Genomic DNA, 20852 nt, shown 5'->3' with positions numbered 1-20852 from the left:
CAGTAGTCCCCTGTTATCTGCAAGGAATACATTTCAAGACTCCTCCACAGTGGATGCCTGAAAACATGGGCAGTACCAAACCCTATATAAACTATGTTAGCTCCTATACATACTCATCTTTTCACATAAAGGAAGCACTTTACGGCTTCTCTTTGGCATATCTGAATTGCCAGTATTGCTATTCTTGCACTTTAAGTAAAGTAAGGGCCACTTGAACAGAAGCACTGCAGTACCACAACAGTTGATCTGATAACCGAGATGGCTAAGTGAATAACACGTAGGGACTGCAGACAGCATGGAGACCCTGCACAAAGGGATGATTCATGTCCCCAGGCAGGATGAAGCAGGATGATTTATATTTCGTCATGCTCCTTAGAACAGCATGCAATTTAAAACTTATGAATTGTTTATTTCTGGATTTTTCCATTTAATATTTTCAGACTATGGTTGACCCTCAGTAATGAAACTGCAGAAAGAAAACCCCTCTCTTATTCTCCCCAATATTCTTTATCTTAGCATCCTGTTTCTTCTATAGAACTTAGAATTTTAAAAATTATTAATTTACTTACTATTTTTCTACCCATCTCCACCCACCCCAGTCCAGATTCTTAGTTACCTGATGGTAGGGTCTGTTTTCACCTGCTGACCACAGTGCTCACAAAGTGTTTGTTAAGTTAGTCAGCATTTGAATGGAGTGAATGAATCTGAGTAAGTAGAGAAAACAGGACAGAAATTAACCCTATGATATTCCAGGCAGGTGAAAGTGAGCAAAGGCAGTCAGAAATGCCCAGTAACTGTTTGTAGCAGAGTAACCAGGACAGAAGGTAATATAATGTCATCACTGAAGTATTCAGAAATAAGTTTGGGGAAGATGTAGTCAGGTTTGTTTGTTTTTTTTTATTCTTGTCCAAGTACACTTGTCTCCATTTTCCTGCCATCAATTTCCCCTGCCCCACCCACCCCCACCTCCCACACTCAATCCTTCCCCACTTTGGCTTGGTCCATGGGTCCTTTATACATGTTCCCTGATGACCCTTCCCCTTCTCCCCCAACCCCCGCCGTTCCACCCTCCTTTCCCCCTCTTATTACTGTCGGTTTCTTTTTTATTTCAATGTTGCTAGTTATATTTTTCGTCCTTGTTTGTTTTGTTGATTAGGTTCCACTTATAGGTAAGAACATACAGTGTTTGTCTTTCACCGCCTGGCTTATTTCACTTAGCATAATGCTCTCCAGTTCCATCCATGCTGTCCCAAAGGGTAGGAGCTCTTTCTTTCTTTCTGTTGTGTAGTATTCCGTTGTGTAAATGTACCATAGTTTTTTGATCCACTCTTTTACTGATGGGCATTTAGGTTGCTCCAATACATGGCTATTGTAAATTGTGCTGCCATGAACATTGATGCACACAGGTTCTTTTGAACTGGTGTTTCAGGATTCTTAGGGTATAATCTCAGCAGTGGAATCGCTGGGTCAAAAGGCAGTTCCAATTTTAGCTTTTTGAGGAAATTCCAAACTGCTTTCCACAGTGACTGCACCAGTCTGCATTCCCACCAACAATGTACGAGGGTTCCCTTTGTCCACAGCCTTGCCAGTGCTTGTGTGTTGATTTGTTTATGATGCCCATTCTGAGTGAAGTGGTATCTCACTATGGTTTTAATTTGCCTGTCTCATGGCTAGTGATGTTGAGCATCCTTTCATCTGTCTCTGGGCCCTGTGTATGTCCTCCTTGGAGAAGTGTCTGTTCAGGTCCTTTACCCATTTTTTAAATGGATTGCTTGTCTTCCTGGAGTAGAGTCCTGTGAGTTCTTTATACATTTTGGAGATCAAACCCTTGTCCAAGGTATCATTAGCAAATATATTTTCCCATACAGTTGGTTCCCTTTTCATTTTGCTGATGTTTTCTTTAGCCATGCAGAAGCTTTTTATTTTGATGAAGTCCCATTTGTTTATACTTTCCTTTATTTCCTTGCTCTAGGGGACATATCTGTGAAAATATTGTTGTGTGAATATCTGAGGATTCCCTGCCTGTGTTCTCCTCTAGGACTTTTATGGTGCTGCCACTTACATTTAAGTCTTTTATCCATGTTGAGTTTATTTTTGTATATGGTGTAAGTTGGTAGTCAAACTTCATTTTTTTTGCATGTAGCTGTCCAAATCTCCCAATACCATTTGCTGAAGAGGCTACTTTTACTCCATTTTATTCTCCTGCCCCCTTTGTCAAATATTAATTGACCATAGAGACATCGTTTTACCTCAGGGCTCTCTATTCTGTTCTATGTGATCTATGTGTCTGTTTTTATGCCAGTACCAGACTGTTTTTATTACAGTCGACTTGTAATATAGTTCAATATCAGGTATTATGATCCCTCATACTTTTTTCTTCTTTCTCAAAATTACTGCACCTATTCAGGGTCATTCATGGTTCCATATAAATTTTTGAAATGTTTATGTGAAATAGGTCATTGGTATTTTAATAGGGATGGCATTGAATTTATAAATTGCTTTGGTAGGATGGATATTTTGATAATGTTAATTCTTCCAGTCCATAAATACAGTATATGCTTCCAATTATTTGTGTCTTCCTTAATTTCTTTCTTCAGTGTTTTCTGAGTACAGGTCTTTTACCTACTTGGTTAGGTTTATTCCTAGGTATTTTATTTTTCTTGTTCCTATAGCAATGGGATTTTTTTTTTTTTTTACTAACAAGTACTAAATTTTATTTAGATATTCTTGAGTGGAACTACTCAATATCCTCTGTTACAGAAAAATTTAAATATACTTTTTCTTTTTTCAAGATATCTGTCTTTAAATGTCAAGTTCCATTCCAATCAATTTAATTAAAAAACAAGGGGAGTAAGAGGAGTGCTATTAGTGTCAACGACTAGGTTGGAACAAATTCAATCAAATTTGTGCAAATAACACTCATGCCCAATATGGGTACTGTGATCACAAACAATGAACTCACTAGATGATACACTCTAGTTGATGGTTTATTATTTTTTAATCACATAATCATTGTGCTTCCCATGGCTGGAACAATGTTCTGTTTCCTTTTTTTATAAATTTTATGACAATTGATCAACAGAGACAAGAGGGAAGGAGGGAGGGGCGGGCAGGGAAAGGGAAGGGAAAGGGAAAGTCAAGGAACATATAGCAAGAACTCATGGACAAAACCAAAGGGGAAGAGCTGAGGGAGGGAAAGAGGGAGGGGGCAAGGGAAAGTGGTGGGGGGGAGGCAGAGACAAATGTATTTAAAAATAAATAAAGAAAAAGAAAAAAAAAAGAAGTCGTTACAAATGAAAAAAAAAAGAACACTTTTCCTCTATTTTTAGTTTAAATTTTAAATTTAGGGTAATGGAAGAATAAATAAGATTATAAAAATGTATTAGGGCCTCATTTAATAATATTTAGTTACCTCAAGTATAGCAATGGGATTTTTTTCCTGATTTCTGATTCTGATATTCCGTTGTTGGTATACAAAAATGCCTTCAATTTCTTTTTTTTAATTTATTTTTTGTTCAAATACATTTATCCCAGCCTTCCCCCAACCACTTTCCCCTGCCCCCCCCACCCCCATCTCCCTCCCTCAATCCTTCCCCACTTTGGCTTTGTCCATGAGTCCTTGCTATATGTTCCTTGACTTGACCCTTCCATTGACTTTGTATCCCGCTGTTTTGCCAAATTCACTTATTAGGTCGAGTAGGTTTTTGGTGGAGTCTCTAGGGTTTTCTACGTATACTACCATGTCATCTGCAAACATTGACAATTTTAGTTCCTCTTTTCCAGTTTGGATGCCTTCTATTTCTTTTTCTTGTCTGATCGCTGTGTCTAGGACTTCCAATACTATCGTGAATAGAAGAGGTGAAAGTGGACATCCTTATCTTGTTCACAATCTTAGTGGGAAAGCATTTTGTTTTGCCTGAAGAGTATAATGTTGGCTATTGGTTTTTAATATATGGCCTTTATTATATTGAGGTATGTCCCCTTTACTCCCATTTTTCTGAGTGTTTTTATCAAAAATGAGTACTGTACCTTATCAAATGCTTTTTCCACATCTATTGATATCATCAGGTGATTTTTGTCTTTCCTTTTTTTATGTGGTGTATTACATTTATTAATTTGTGAATCACCTGCACCATCCTTGCATCCCTGGGATGAATCTCACCTGATTATGGTGGATGACCATTTTAAGGTATTGCTGGATGTGGTTTGGCAATATTTTGTTGAGGATTTTAGCGTCTATGTTCATCAGCGATATTGTCCTGTGGTTTTCTTTCTTTGTTTTCTTTATCTGGTTTTGGAATTAGGATGATGCTAGTCTCACGAAAAGAGTTTGGGAGTCTTCTATCTTCTTGGATGTTTTGGAATAGTCTAAGAATGACAGGGGTTAGCCCTTCATTAAACGTTTCCTAAATTTCTCCTGTGAAACTGTCCGGTTCAGGGCTTTTGTGTGCTGGGATTTTTTTTTTTTAATTACTACTTCAATGTCACCAGCTGTTATTGGTCTGTTCAGGCTTTCTATTTCTTCTTTATTCAGTTTTGAAGATTACATTTCTGTAGAAATTTGTCCTTTTCACCCAGGTTTTCAAATTTCTTGGCATACAGTTGTTCAGTTTTCTTACAATCCTTTGTATTTCTGTGGGGTCAGTTGTAATTTCTCATCTGTCATTTCTAGTATTACTTTTTTGGGTCCTCTCCCTTTTTTTCTTAATGAGTCTGCTTAAAGTCTTGTCGATTTTGTTTATCTTTTCAGGGAACTGGCTCCTAGATTTATTAATCCTCTGAATTGTTGTTTTAGTCTCTGTGTCATTCAATTCTGTTCTGATCTAGATTATTTCCTTCCTTCTACTTGCTCTGGGCTTTGTTTGTTATTGTTTCTCCAGTTCTTGTAGATATAGGGTTAAGTTGTTTATTTGAAATGCTTATCTCTTTTTTTGGTAGGCCTGTATTGCTATGAACTTCCCTCTCAGTACTGCCTTCATTGTGTCCCATAGATTTTGGACTGTTGTGTGTTCATTACCATTTGTTTCCAGAAACTTTTTGATTTCTTCTTTGATTTATTTCCTTCCTTCTACTCACTCTTGTGTGTTTTTGTTCAGGTGCTGCCAGAACACAACCACAAAGCACTGGAAACAAACACACATCTGCAAAAAATAAATACCCCCTGCAGTCCCACTATCACCAGCAAATGAACCAGTATTAATAAGGCTGTAAAGAGATTAAGACTATTATAATAAAGGAGAGAAATAAACTATAGTAAAAAATCTAGTTACTTAATATGCACAAACTTCATAGATAAGAAATGAACCTTAATAAGTTATATGGTAAAGAAAGTATCGCAAATCATAGAGAAGACCATAGAGAATTTCACTTCAGTAGCCTCTAGTATTTACTGCTGTTTTGTTTTTCTGGATCTACCTCTGGTGATATCAGATATTGACCCCGTCTGACCTTAGGCAGTCTGTTCAAGACTTCCAGGGATCTACTGTCTGGCAGTCTCTTTCGGTTGTTAATCTAGTCATTAAGCACTCAACAGTCCGGCTTAAGCATCATGGGGCGGGGCAAAGTCCCTCCTGGGGGCACGGCTATTATTTCCCCTCAGACAGCTGCTCAGAGGGGAGTGGTCTGCCTCAGCATGTTGGCTGCTGCTGCATGGGGGATGACTCAGAACTGGGATCCCAGAGGGTACTCTCTCAGTTCTCTCCCCAAAGCCTCCTTCCACAATCTCTCCTCAGGCATCTCCGGCCGACTCTTCCCCCGCCTTTGCCAGAGCCCAGGGTAAGTGGCTGGAAATGAAAACTTATGTGTTGGCCCTTTGAACAGCTCTTTGCATCTCCAGTCACCCATCTCTGTCAGAGAGTAACCCTTCTGCTTTTCACAGCTGGCTGTTATCTGTGCCCTTTTTGGGCCACGGTACTCCAGGCTGGGGATCACCACTTATGGTTTAGACCCCACTCTTCTCAGGGGGATCCAACTGGCCATTTAAATATCCCTCTGGCGCTGTCTCTTATGGGCACCCAGCCCACCTTCTTGAGTCTCCACCATACCCCTTACCAGTTAGATTGTGCTAAAGCTGATTCTTCTGTCTGTCCGAGGTTTTGAGGTTTCTTTCTCACTATTGTTCAGTTGTTTGTTCCATGTGATTTCTCCACAATTTCTATAATTCTAGATTGGTCCTTGGAGGAGGTCAGTGTGACTTGAATTCATTCCTCCTCCATCTTGCCCTCTAGTTAATAGATGTAGGCAGGTCTTAAATGCAAAGTTAGGGAGTTTGGACTTTGAAATATGAATACATTTATATCCCTTTAAAGTGTTTAACAAGGCTTAACATGACCAAGATTAACCTAGCCCCGGTGGGCAGTGCTAGTCCTTATTTTAACTTTCTGTATCATAATTGTTGAATAGCTTCTCTCCTTCCCCACCAGACTGTTACCTCCTCCAGGGCAGGTATCATGTCTAAATCGCCATATGAGACCCCAGCTCAGAGCACAGTGCCTGGTACATAGGAGGCATGCAGTTAATGAATGAATAAATGAACTGAGCATACAACAGTGATAGTGCTCAAGTCCCTGCCACAGCAGCTGGGTGGTAGACATGGTCTTGTTTCTTGACTCAGAGTAACCCTGTGAGGGAAATATGCTAGAGGATTAACAACAGACAAACTGCCTGACTCTCAGAGTGCCAGTCATCGCAGTGATTAATATATACAGGAAACGTTTCCTTGCCAAAGCTTAGTTGACTCAATCTAAATATTCTTTCAGAGAGGTCTCCTTAATTATAATGACATGGTATAAAAAAAGAAGAAAGAATGTCAATTATCACTTCATATAATAACAGTGTTAGTGTTCATGCATGTAAATTATAAGTAAGTTTGCCTATTTAAAAGCAAGGAAAGTGCTCAGTTTTGTAATTTAAAACTTTTGAATATTCCACATTGAAAAATTATGTCATTACAATTGGTAAAAGTTAGTAATCACCACTAAAAAATATGTTCTTGAAATGTTGATGAACTACTTATAGTGAAATTCTTTTAAAATTCATTTCAAAGGACAAAATTTAAAGGTACCTATGTCATATTTATGTTCACACATTCCAGACTCCCCCAACATGCTTTGAACACCTGTTCTATGGCAAATATCAGGAAAGCCTCTAGAGTTTCAGTGTTCAAAATGGCAGCTCCTAGTCACAGGTGGTAATTTAAATTTTAGTCAATTTAAATTAAATTAAATTACATGTAAGTTCCTCAGTCTCACTCGCCACATATCGAGTGCACCAAAGCCACTTATGGCTGGTGGCTACCAAATTCAACAGTGCACAACAGAACACATCCATCATGACAGCAAGTTCTATTGGACAGCTATAAAGAAAAGATATAAATATACCCATCACAGGGACTAGTTATAGCATCAGGAACTACCGACACTTGTCTAGGATTTATTTTTGGAGCAGAGATCTTTGCCCACATTGGTGAAAACACTTAAAAGTGTCCTCATTTCCAGGAGATAATAATTCTATTCAGTGCTAAATCACACTGAGGCTACCACATGAGAGATGAGGACTTACCCTTGTCAGGTTCTTATCTGTTTGAGCTTGTTATATTTTATTATTTTGTTTTAAACCAAGTGTAATGTTGTTTTCCAAAATGACATTTTGAAAACAAACAACTTCAAGGTATTAGCTTAAACCTGAACTCATCCTTTATGTTCTAATCTACTGTCTTTAAGTTCCTCTGTCTGTAAAAGTAATAACTCATAACAGTTTTGGCTGAGTTCCTGAGCCCCTTCACTGGATCTAGGATTTGAAGAGTCTGAGTGAATATGAGAGTTTATCATGAAGTGTCTAACAGTGCATACATCAGAAGGGTTTATTGGATAAAGATGCAGTCTTGAACTATCTTCTCCAGATATTTAATCATCTTCTTATTCTCTTGCAGATCACCTACAAAGCAGTCAGTTCCTTTGACCCAGAAATAGACTTATCTAATCAAAGTGGAAGAGTTTCAAAACTGGGAAATGAAACCCATTTTCTGTTTTTTGGACTGTATCCGGGGACAACGTACTCCTTTACCATCCGAGCTAGCACAGCTAAGGGGTTTGGACCTCCAGCAACAAATCAGTTCACCACCAAAATATCAGGTATTTTATCAGAATTATGTCTTTTATCAGAAGTGGCATTTTGTACTTTTTGATTCCCATTGTTGAGTATGCAGAGCTCACCCAAATTTACACATTATATTCAGATGAATACTTTTGAATGTCTAAATATCAGAACTATGGAATTAAGTGAAATATTACAAATATTTATAATTTGGGACCTTAAAGCCCTTCTACATTAAGAAGTAGCCACTGTTTCAACAGTTTGCATTAGAGAACTTGGACATGAGCAGAAGGTTCTGTTCTGCTCATTCTTAGCCATTTCACAGTCCCCAATTAGCAGAGCAGCAGTGTGGGAAAAAATCTCTGTAATGAATCATAAATGATTGAGTGCTCAGCAGAAAGAAGCATTCTATAGAGTTCAGTGCCAGAAGGATCAGCCAGCCTCTTTGGGACTTTCACCAATAGTAGTTTCACGTTCCAAAGAGAAATGCGACTACAGAATAGTTGCACCAGGCACTTACAGCCTCTAGCTTTTTGCTTATACAGACTCAATTACACCATCCAACAAAAGATATAATTTGAGAAATATTTCTGGGTATATGCAACTGTGCAGAAAATTTCTTTGTGCTTTAGACTAGAGGAAATAGAGTTGCCATCTGGTATGGGATATGTAACAGCACTAAACACATTCCATGGACATTTTCTCTTTCCATTTTTTCCCCCTTGGGTATGAGTAGGGGAAGTATTTGAGTTTGGACTTAATTGTTTTGGTTGTGAGGAGATGAGCAGAAGGCGGGTGAGGGAGGTAACTTAGTCAGGGGTAGCTATGTAATATTTAGCCTGATTTTATATATATTGCCCCTCATCCCTACTTTTACAAGTTTTGTTTGTAAATGAAGGAAAAGAAATAAAACTACAGTACTGTAAGTGTTCTACTAGGTTTTGAGGGAGGAAGGCTTAGAATTTTGTTCTTAATTGTAACTTAAAGGAAATTTTTTCTTTGTGTAAGATTTGATTCATAAGCATAAACTTGACTTGAAGTTTAATTAACACATGATACTTAATATAAAGCATTCGGTCATAAGAATGAAACAGAAAGTTGGAAAAGAGAAAGAAGGCCTTGGGAGGTTAGAAAAATGACATAGGTTGTAGATGAGTGATTAGAAAGACTACTGGATTAGTAATCTGAAAGTATGGGTTCTAGTTATAATTTTCCTGTGTACTTCCTCTCTGATTTTGATCATGTGCATTTACTCCCATTTATATATTAAGATGATAGGATCTGGTGCAAGGATTTATCATGTAGATTTAAAGAGGAAATGTGTCCCAGTGTCTATACCTCCAAGCCCCCCTTTTTTTTGTAATTTTCCCCTATGATTACCATATTTCAAAAGATTATTATCTTAAAGGATGTATTCTTTTAGAAAAATAATTCATTTTTACCATTTTGATTAAATAAAAATTCTGGTTGATATAGGTCTGAGCAATTTTAGCCTACCAAGTTTATACAATTCTATCCAAAAGCAAAGATAGTTGACATTTTAATTAGCCTACGCAGGCTCATCAAGAATAAATGTGTAATTTTTATAGTTCAAAAATGACAATTTATGGGCCCCTATTTTCTATGTTCATGGACCTCATATAGACAACTACTCTCTATACAAAATGTAATTCTGTATTATGAATTCGAGGTAATTTTTAATAGAATTAGAGTTAATTTTTAATGCCAAGAAAATCCAATAAATGGAACTGAGATATAACCCATGTCTTTTACATAAAAGCTTTTTATATATAAGAGATTTTAAAAACTGTAAAAAATGATCTCTAGTGTTCTCATCAGGTACCTATAACCTGTGGGTCATAAAAAGACCATGTGCCTTCTCACCTCCCAGCCATTATTAAATAATTTCTCTTATCCATGGTGGTGACAGAATTGCTAAAGAGCTCTGTTGTTATCTTCTTATAACAAGAGTTAACAATCTAGAAGCAAATAATGCCAGGAACTGTTCTTGGAAATAGGATTCACATTGGGAAGAAAACTAACATTTATAGAATTATATTTGCTGGGCTCTCCTTATCTATATTGCTTTGAATTTTTGTAATAACCCTAGAGGATAATTTCTCCTACTTTGAAAAATGAGTAAAGCTCCTCAGACATTGTGCTAAAGCTCTTATGCTGACTAAAACAAAGCACAACAAAAAGTCAAACCCACGACTTCCTTACTTCAATTGCCGTATCTTTTCCACTCCGTCCTTTATGTGACAGCCCATCAATGGTCACTAATTTCAACAAAACTCTGGCTCCTATCATCCTCTTCAAATCCCACCATGGATCTTTGGTACACACACAAAAAAAGAACATAGACTTAGATGGAAGAACTATAAAGTTCAGTTTTATGATCCTAGTAATTATTTCTTAAATATGCCTTTAAAGTATATTTTTGAAGAAAAGAACATAAAGTATAAGTTACAACTCAATAGATTTTCACAAGCTCACTGCATCCATTTAGCAAGAATCCAAACAGAAACTTGAAAAACAGAATATTACTAACACCTCACAAGACTTGATCATGCTGTCTCCCAAATTTGATCTCTAAGATCAAAGAAATCAACATATACTGGCCTTAGGGATTGTCCCTGGTATATTGTGTAGGGTATATATAGATAAAGGCTGCTCATGGTCAGTTGATAACTGCAATTTAATCTAAGTGCACTGTGTTCCTAATGTTCTTTATAAAAGAATGTAGAAAGAAAACTGAAATGATAAACCAGAAGTAATGAGTGTCTAATCTTATGCATTTTTCCCCAGCACCCTCTATGCCGACTTATGAACTGGAGACTCCTTTGAATCAAACTGACAATACAGTGACAGTCATGCTGAAGCCTGCACACAGCAGAGGCGCACCTGTCAGGTACTGGGCAGAGGGGTGGGCTCGCTCTAGAGAGATGAAAACTAAAATCAAATTGATTAATTTCTTGAATATGTTTTCTAGGGATTCGATTCACAAATCAGTCTGCCTGTGAATCCATATCTTTATTAGTTCTAATTAAAACAAATGATTGAGGAAAAGGAAAGTGCTTTGATGTGGGGTGATTGAATATTATGTAGAGTTTGATTCTGAATACAAGTGGGTCATTCTTTGAAGATAAGCAAGTTGCCCAAGGGTACCTGACATTTTTATCCCAAGCTCTGTTTTATAAGTGGACCTTTTGTTTATTTATTTGTGTACCTTGGGTTTAAGTTTGGTTAACTTTCATAAATTGCCTAATTTCTCAGTTGAATATGTCATACATATTTTTTTTAAAAAGAAATAGACTAAATAAAGATTTTCAACTTGCCTGCCACAGAAATTTTTAAAACATGCAATATCTGACTAATTACTCAGGGGCACTGACCTCTTTTCCTTTAGATTGTCAAATAAAAAAAATGACAACAGCCAATACAACAGTAGCCATCCTAGTGTGAATGAATCAAAATTATACCTATTTCTTGTCAGATTGGCAAAAATATATAATTTCTTGGTGTGCCGCAGAATTTTAGTAATTAATTTGTGTGTGTCATGAGATGAAAAAGTTGAAAATTGCTGCAATATGTGATTGGAAAGAGCATTGTGAAGTCTTTATTTGAACAGATTTAAGTTTATCACCAACATGTAGGTCTCATTTCTCATTCCATGATGATTTATATAGCTAAGAAATTACAAAGTGTAACTTTTACAGTGAATGAATAAAATAAATTTATTCTTCCTAGGAACGAGCAAAGGAATGCCTGAATAACTCTTGAATATGAACTTGTCATAAGCTCATTAATCTATATAAATGAAATGTCTACTTGATTCAGAGGGATTTAGATATTCTGTGCTATCAGAATTGATTCCCTTCAAAATAATATATTACTTTCAATAACATACTCAAAGGAAACATTTACATTCACAATTAAGGCTATATAGGGTTTGTTTCCATGTTTCTGTTGTGGAGTTTTATTTATTAACCTTTTGAACCCTGGCTCTTTTTGGTCATGTTTTCACTATAGTTTCATGCAGCCCTCAGTTGGACTTCTTTATCTCTGATAAGATATATACAAATTTTGGTCCACAAAGTCAAGAGTGAAAACAAAATAGCATTTAGTTGACAGTGAAGTCAAATTAGGGTGGAATCACAGAAATTTGTACTTGAAAAATCTACAAAATCATATGAAACAATTTTTAATTTACTCTGTTGACTCCTCAACATGATAGCTCATATAAAGGATTTAGGATTGCCATTCATAAGTGCAGTTTGTGAAAACACAATGAAATATGTAAAAGCTCTTTTCAAAATTTCAGATATTATTCCTGTTAGAAAAGTCATGCTACTAACACTACCCAGAACCTTTGAGTTGATTTTTGTGTGGTGCTGAGTGGTTGCACTAATCTGAATGACACTCATTAGATGGCTGTTCAAGACCCAAGTGTACCTAGCTATGGGTCATTCTTTTTTCACTCCAGGAGGCTTAATTATTATTAAATGAAACTCTGACCATGGCCGTGGGAACATCATTTTTTTTCTGACCAATTTAAGAGTTGCCCAGACTCAGGAATAATGGGCCATTAGGATAGGAGTTGGTGTTCTACAGTAGAAGCACCATGATGAATGAAAGGATAGAGGTCACTCACATTCAGTGCCTCCAAACTGACAGAAGCTGAAATCCTAACCATTTCTCCAAGTAGCCAATTATTCCCTACTCTCCTTTATTATATTAAATCATTTTACATATTTTTTCTCTTCTTCTTGCATTGTTCCTTCAAAGTTTTTCCATCAGATTTCCATCCACATCTTTGTTTAGATCTTTCCAAGTCTAAGTTTTCAAATAAGATTCCTTTGGGCAATCCATGTTAGCCCTCTTCCCAATTCCCTTTCCCTTATCTTCTTAAACGGTCATTTGCATTTCAAACTACTGTTCATATTTTCTGTCACTGGTGTTGCTAAAGCATGAATTGATTGTTGTTTTTATTTAAACTTTTCTAGTTGTTTTCAGTGACTTTGAAGCCTTACTAGTTTGTTAATCATAGATATCCTCAGACTTCTTCTTCTGTCTATAAAAATACAGATTTAGATGCTTGTCAGAATGTCCAAAATACATAGCTTTCACCGTAGGTCTTATCATTTCATCAGGCCCAACTCTGTACCTCCACTAAGATTTCAGTTTAGGTTGTCACAACTTCTTTCACAATTGTCATAATGCCCTATGTTCCAAGTTCAGCACTGGTCGGCTTTTATTAAACATCATCTTGTTATAAGCTAAACATTCCTTGAATTTGACAGGGTCACTTTGCATCTGCGTCTTTTATACTTTCACCCACAAAATTAGCATCTTGAAATTAATAAATTTACTATTAATATTCATTATTTGAACCCATAATGCTAGAATCAATTTCATTTCTTTTGGGATACTACTCAGCACTACAAACACTACCTTTACTGAAAGGATGCTTGTCTTAAATGGGTAAATTTTATTGCACAAATTTGAGAGAGTAAATTATTTCAGTCTCATATATCAAAAGATTTTTTTGCATAAATGTAAATACAGGACAGGGCAAAAAGTAGGTTTACATTTGTTTGTGTGGAAAAAGACATACAGATTATGATTATTACAGTAACTTTAGTAACTCTGTGTTCCCCGTACTCACATCTGTAAACCTACTTCTGCCACACCTATATTCACTTCAAGGAATTAATTATTATAGTACAACATAATAGGACTTATTATCTGTTGAGTACATGGAAGAGCAATACATTTAGAAAGGCTAGTTTGGAAAAAAATGTCCATAATACTCTCAAACTAAATAAGGTATATGAAAATGCTCCATTTTATTTGTTGTTTAGAGAAATAAGAACACTGATTAGGGAATAATAGAGACCTAAAATATAAAACCATAATGTATTTTAAAGCAGCTGAATACATCTGGAAATGTGCAAAATGCATATGTAATCAAACTGCAATACAAGAAAGCTTTTCCCAAATGGTAAGATAAATGCTAGAAGAAAGAGTAGAGATGGAAGTGAACATCTGTTCATTTTCTTGGATGATTTTCACAGTTTTTTTTGTGTGTTCAAAAATACTGTCAAATGATGTCTAAAACCCATCCTTTCAAATGACTTGATTTTTCTTTAATACATATTCATCGGTGTTGAAAATGCAGTCATACTTCATTTACGCACTTCACTAAGTAAGGTGGTTGTGTATTGATTCCACTACAAGCACTCAGCTTAGTTAATGCAGACTCTTGAAATTGCACTAAACTCACACTGTTAATGATTGTTGTCTTTTTATTGATCAACACATCAGCTATGTCACATAAAATTATTCAAATTCTGAGGTGGCCAGGGAGAACACGAATTTCATCATTCCAGCTGGTTAACACCTAGGACAGAATTTTAATATATGTTCATAGGATCAATTTTTTCTTTAATAAGACAGATAAAGCTTAATTTTATTTTACTCATTTAGAATCACCTCCTTTCAGTATTCATTACATGCAGACACAACACAGCAATGAATACCCTTGTAATTTGCCAGTAAAAGAGCAGCTTTAAATAAAGAATGAGTTTTACACAAACTTTATTCAACAAAAATTCTGTGTGAATTTATTCTTGGGTGTGTGTGTGTGTGTGTGTGTATGTACACGTTCTACTGTCTGCAATATTTCTCATTAATAATGTATTATACTTTCTAATGGTCTATAAGCTTGAGACTTAATCACATTTTTGAGCTTTAGGTGATGGTGTTTTCAAATGACTTTCATGTTAGATCTACCAACATTGTTGCTTCAATTTCTTCATAAATGTTTTGGAGCTACATGTCTTCTTAATTAAAACTCAGTGCTTGAATATGTTGATTAATTAAACATTCTGATATTTATTTCAGTGAAATGTTAAAAGATTAAGTTCTTACTTTTTTATTTATTCATTTAGGAGATATTATTAAATGGGGAAAGCATCTATTATAGTTGTGGGGGTAGAAGGTGAGCAGTAATCACAACAACAACCCAAACATTAAAACCAGTGCCTAAACATGTGAATGTAACTTTAATTTATGGTAGCCACTTCATTGTTTTTCTAATAAAGGTAGCCCAAATTATTTTAATGTTGTGCTTATATTGTCAATGGTAACTTACTGCACTATGGTTGTCCTTGCAAACAAATGCTTGCTTCCTCAATGGTTATATTTAAAAAGCAATTTGTGAATAGTTTTTGTAGCTGAGAATCAGAACAGCAAATAGGAACCTTGCTACTTTATGAACAGGGAAGAAATGAGGGCACTAGGAGTGGGAGAAATATTTGTCTTCTGTAAGGTTGTGTTTTAGTTAAGGAAGATTTCAAATGAGATAGGAAATATTTCCTATTATGTCGAGCAAAAATATTTTGTTCATCTAAAACACTTCTGATTTTTAAAAAGACTTGTCTCCTATCATGACTTCAGTTTCATATATAAAGCAAGAATTGTTTTTATATAAAATGGCCAGATTTTTATCAAATGAATTTTGCCTTGAATTCATTATTGTGATAGACTTTGCAACTGTCTGCTATTTTCATTTATTCCTCTCTATCATTTTTTTCCTTATTCTACTTCTTGTATAGTTAACTAGGAAAATGTAAGTACATATTAAAGCCTCATTGTTAACTTCTAATACCTAATTTACTCAAACTACTAATCAGATTTTTTTTGTAACAAATTAGATGGAAAATTAGAAATGTATTAAAGGATACTATTTTTTTCTCATTATCAGGCTCTTTGTCCTTTGAAAACTCCATGCTGTGTTCTTAGAGCAAGGTAAAGGACAAGTTTTCATTCCATTGAGGATAAATAGATGGTAAAGCAATTGTATTTACTTTAAGGCAATTTGTTACACTTCCTAAAAATGTTTGATTTGATCCTGGAGCTACATGGGAAGTGGAATTTATTCTCCTTGTGGGCCATCAGCCTGCACTCATGTACCTAGCTGTTTATCATACAACAGTTCTTGTTAAAAGGACTCAGCATGAGACTGGGGAATCAGGGTGTCAGTGAAATGTTGCACCTCACATAGGACAGTGAAACAAATCTTTTGCAATAAAAGTAAGGAAAGAGATCATTATTGTTAATGAAAGGTACAGGTAATCATACATTTTGGTTTGAGAAATTTCATATACTAGGAATTATAATTGTTGGCATATGATTGGGTTTTGGAAGTTTGATATTATGAAGTAATGGACCGATTTTTTTTCTTAAATCAGCAGCATTCTTTTATATTGTCTACCACATGTAAGTTCAAGGAAAAACGTGTTCACTCCATTAACACCACTTTCTTGGACATCCCATTCTCTTCTGTTTCGTGCAAGGAGCCTTTGTGCATATTAACATTATAGGGTTCTTGTGAAATTATATTAGGTAATATTTTAAAAAACACTTCAAATGACACTTCACACATATCAAATATTATGTAAGTGGTTTTTCTTGTGTAGCATTCTTCAGACCATGTCAGTAGGTGTTTATATTGTTTCTTTTCAAAGGGCCAGCTCTAGTCTTCTAACTTTTCCTCTGTGTGTCTCATTTTATTATTTTATTCAAATCTGATATCATGAAAAATCTAATTTTACATGAAAAATAAAGTAAGGATTAAAAAATTGTTTCTATTAATAAAATCATAAATAGAATTCCTGTAAATGCTGATATCTTCAGTACATTTTAAATTTTTATTTCATCTAGGTACTTTTACTTATGCATTTCCAAGTTTTTAGCAACTGGTATTATAAATAGGTAATGAACTTTCTCCAGGCCTCAATTCTATAAAACAGCTTTTTGAAAAGGTTAGTTGCAGACTTCTGGTCAAGATGGCAGTATAGGTAAACATGGTACTTGCATCCTCCCATAACCTTATCAAAATTACAGCTAAACTACAGAACAACTATCATTCAGAATTGCCCGAAATCTGGCTGAATGAAAGTCCTACAACTAGGAAATTACAATAATAAATATGAAGCCACATTGACACTGGTAGGAAGGGCAGAGACACAGAATGGGCTGGTCTCACACCTGTGGGTGTCAGATGAAAATCAGGACGGGTATCCTAGCTGCAGAGGTCCCCACTAAGGATCAAGGGCTCTCAGCCCTTCACTGGGTCCCCATGTCCAGTGTTCCAGTGCTAGGAAGAAAAGTCCCCATAACTTCTGGCTAAAAAAAACTAGTGGGAATTAAAGATGAGTGAGATGGAGGGCTTCTGTAGTCCCAGGCAGTTCCTCGTACAGGGCCCACACACAGACTTACTCTGATTTACTTCCTCTGAGCTCCAGTACTGAGATGGCAGTTCTAAAGGCACCAGGGACACACATGGAAGAATTGAATTATCTGGCATAGGCAAGAGCTAGGAAGGCAGCTTTCTCCTAGGCAGAAGTGCTGGCAGAGTCCTTTGTTCTTTTGATGAGCCCTCCCCCCACAGCAGGCAGGCACCATTATCAGAGTCTCCATCAACATGGCTGTCACTGTTCACTTCCCCACCAAACTTGCAGGCCCACCCTAGGTGTTTCCGGTGGCATTTCCTTAATAAAGGCCTGTCTTGGCTCATGCTGCAGACTTTTCTAAAATCTCTAAAATCGTTCAAACAAGCAGCATCTGGCTTCTGCATAACCCATACCTCTTGCTAAGTGGCCCAGGCCTGGCACTAGTGGCAGCCGTCCTTGCTTCGCAGCTTGTCCTCTCCTGGGCACCTTCAAGCCCAGCACATGTAGCAGCCATCTGCAGATCTCTCTGTAGCTGGTGCCAGGTAGCCCCAGGCAGAACATAGGCAGTAGCTGACCTTGTACCTCCAGAGAAGCCCCAGGCTAGTGCACCTGGTGAACAACTTCAGACCACACTGGATTACAACCCTACTGTCACCATGAGCCACACACTCAAGGGGCAGGCTCAGTAAGCACCAAAGCACTAGTGAAGCAAGTCCTGCTCCATAGGGTCAAGTCCAGTACAGCAACTCCTCCACTGCAGTTGTAGCTGGTCCCCCCAGCTAATTGGTTTGGGGGTAATCTGTTCTGGTAACACCAACAGCAGTCAAGGCTCAACAACAATAGAACAACGCACACCACCCACAGATGGCTATACCTGGAGCACCCAGCTCAGGTCACTGGTGAGGCTGTACCATTGGGCCTCACCCAGTTATAAGACACCTACTACACAAAACCACTCTACCAAGTCTGGGAGCTATAGCAGCTCTAATCAAATACATAGAAACAAGCATAGGAAAGCAGCCAAAATGCGGAGACAAAGAAACAGGTCCCAAATGAAAGAAATTAGAATTGATGTATAATTTCCAGATCTAAAAAGTACTCTGCTCTAAATTAATTAGAACTTCCTGAATCTGTCAATAATTAAACCAAGATCATTATGGCCTAAATTAAGAGATATTGTCAGGTGTCACGTGTAGCCTTTTAGACAGGCAGAATCATTCATTCCTTCTTTGGCGTATTCTAATGAGGAAACTATTCTAATATTCAAATAAGTAAAATAATTTTTGGACATAAATTTATTTTTAAATTAATTTTATTTTTTATTTTATTCTTGACACTAGTACAGATGTTCCCCATTTTCCTCCTCTTTTCCCACCCCCACCCAGCACCACACTGTTGTCTGTGTCCATGGGCCATGCATATAGGTTCTTTAGCTAACCTCTTCATCTTCTTTTATCCAGACTCTCCCACAGACCTAACTTTAAAATGAGCCATTGGTATAGGGATGGGACATTCTCTTTGGAGTTAAACTTTGCTTCAAATTCCAGCTTTCTCAATCACTCTGTGACCAATTCAGATTTCCTAATGTCTCTGAGCCTTGGAGTCCTCATCTTTCCAAAGTAGGGATAATACCTATGTCATGGAGCTGCTGGGATAACATTTACTAGATACTCAATAGGGTCTGAGCACTGTTCTGAGCACTGGGGATGCAGGAGAGCTTGTTATGGCAGTGAATAAGCCATTCCAAGGATTTAGGTAAGGAAAAAATGTAAGGAAAGTCAGCAGAGTAGCAGCAGTGCAGGGTGGCTCAGAGAGGGCACAGCACAGGTGGGGGTGATGGAGGCACAGTCTGCAGGTTTCCTTCCTTCCTTTTCTTTCCGTTGGGTCCAGTGAAGATACAGGTAACTCTTAGGGCTTGAAGGAAAGGGGTCTTGTAAATTCCAAATGCTAATTTTCATTAGAGGCAGTATTTAGAGAAATCAAAAACATTCACTTCTTCTTAGAAGAAAAAAATAGAATGTATTCACAAATCAAAGGGATTGGAGTTATTAACTGTTTAAAGTACTGTTAAAGTGAATACTAGAACACTAGAAATTGGAAATCTAATTATCAATTGTTCTGATAATTTATTTGAAATCACAAATTGTATGAATATTTTTAAACCCAAATTTTCATAAGCAGTAAACATATGGCATTATTAGTCCCTCTTGCTGAAAAGAACCATCTGGATCTCTCTCTTTTTGTCTTACCTTCTTGTTTTTATCTTCTTTTACTGCATTACTCTAACCATTTTGCCTTGATCCTGTGCTAGTCACTTTTGTCGTGATTATCACATGTGTTAGGGTATGTATGCAATGCCTTTTGAGTGGATGTGGCAGAGTGTTTACTTACTGAAAGCCGGACTGCAAATGCTTCTCTCATCTCCTTAAGGAATGCCACCAGTTCACTCAGTGGATTATTGTGGCTAATTCTTGACTGGGAACAAGGAAGAAGCAAGTTTTGGGTCATACTATTTCTCATTCCCACCATGCCCAAAGGAACCCATGCTTGTTGCTGAAAAGATAAATGTCTGAAATTGGAACTAGGGTTATATGAACACCCTTGAGTGTCAATTGTAGTAGCGGCCATGCATTGTACACAGCTGCCCCCCTGAGAGGTCAAGCAGGCAGTGCTGTGCATTCCCCTCATCACATTGACCAGCAGCCCAGACACCATCCATCAGGGTGGGAGGTGGGCATATGAGTTGATTTCATTTTTCCATTGACAACAGAGGAAGTGACAGGCTGTCTCTTCCCTAACCCCCCATCTCTATAAATGTTAACAGTGGAATAATTTCAAAGTAGTTTCCATTTTAAACCCAGAGCACCAAAAAGTTGCAAATGCCTTGAACTGGACAACATATTACCTTATGACTCTCAAACTTTCTATTCTATTTTCTCTCAGGAACTGCTAGGTCTTCCTAATAACAATTACCGATTCCAGGAACTTCAAGGGATAAATTTCTAGAGGTGTTCCAAGCTAAGACTGATAGCCTTTGGGAAAGAGGATCTCGGAAATTTTGACAAAGACTAAGTGATTTGACAATATAGGTGTCTCATTTCACTTTTTTAAGTTGTTAATATCACATATATACATGAGAAAGGATTACAAATTCTAAGAGGCTGATGAAGTCACTTATGGGGAAATTAGTGAAAGCTAACCCACTGTGCTGCTTAAAGGCACTGCTTTTTAGAACCAAGGAATAACACAGAGATAATCTGACCACTTGCCTCAGGTTACCCTGCTTCTTGATCCTATTTAAGGGGGAGGGCACAGTCATGCAATGAACTCTGTTTTATGTCATTCTCTTCAGCAGAATATTTTCTCAACCAGCACTTATAAATACAGTCAAGGTCTGTCCAGAAGGTATCCAGCCATGTAATATGAAAAATAGACATTTATTGAAGAAGATACAAGGAACATTATACATAGGACAATGATGCCTCAGTCCCCTTCAAAATAGATGCCTTAGGACCTCAC

The 20852-nt window shown here is 36.9% G+C and overlaps 1 protein-coding gene across 2 annotated transcripts in view; it reads left to right on the top strand.

Annotated features, from left to right (window-relative positions):
• PTPRM (protein tyrosine phosphatase receptor type M) overlaps positions 1-20852 on the top strand; it is an 820882-nt gene that overhangs the window by 503251 nt on the left and 296779 nt on the right. For both annotated transcript variants that reach the window (XM_054587385.1, XM_054587386.1), the window contains exons 10-11: positions 7931-8132; positions 10903-11005. In XM_054587385.1, coding sequence (XP_054443360.1) covers positions 7931-8132; positions 10903-11005 — 305 coding nt within the window. The remainder of the gene's footprint in view (positions 1-7930; positions 8133-10902; positions 11006-20852) is intronic.

This window comes from Pteronotus mesoamericanus, unplaced genomic scaffold (assembly GCF_021234165.1).
Source record: "Pteronotus mesoamericanus isolate MK-2021 breed Mesoamerican mustached bat unplaced genomic scaffold, CSHL_Meso_final scaffold_118, whole genome shotgun sequence".
Classification (NCBI taxonomy): domain Eukaryota; kingdom Metazoa; phylum Chordata; class Mammalia; order Chiroptera; family Mormoopidae; genus Pteronotus; species Pteronotus mesoamericanus.
The sequence above is the reverse complement of the archived record's forward strand: the minus strand, read 5'-3'. Positions and strand labels throughout refer to the sequence as shown.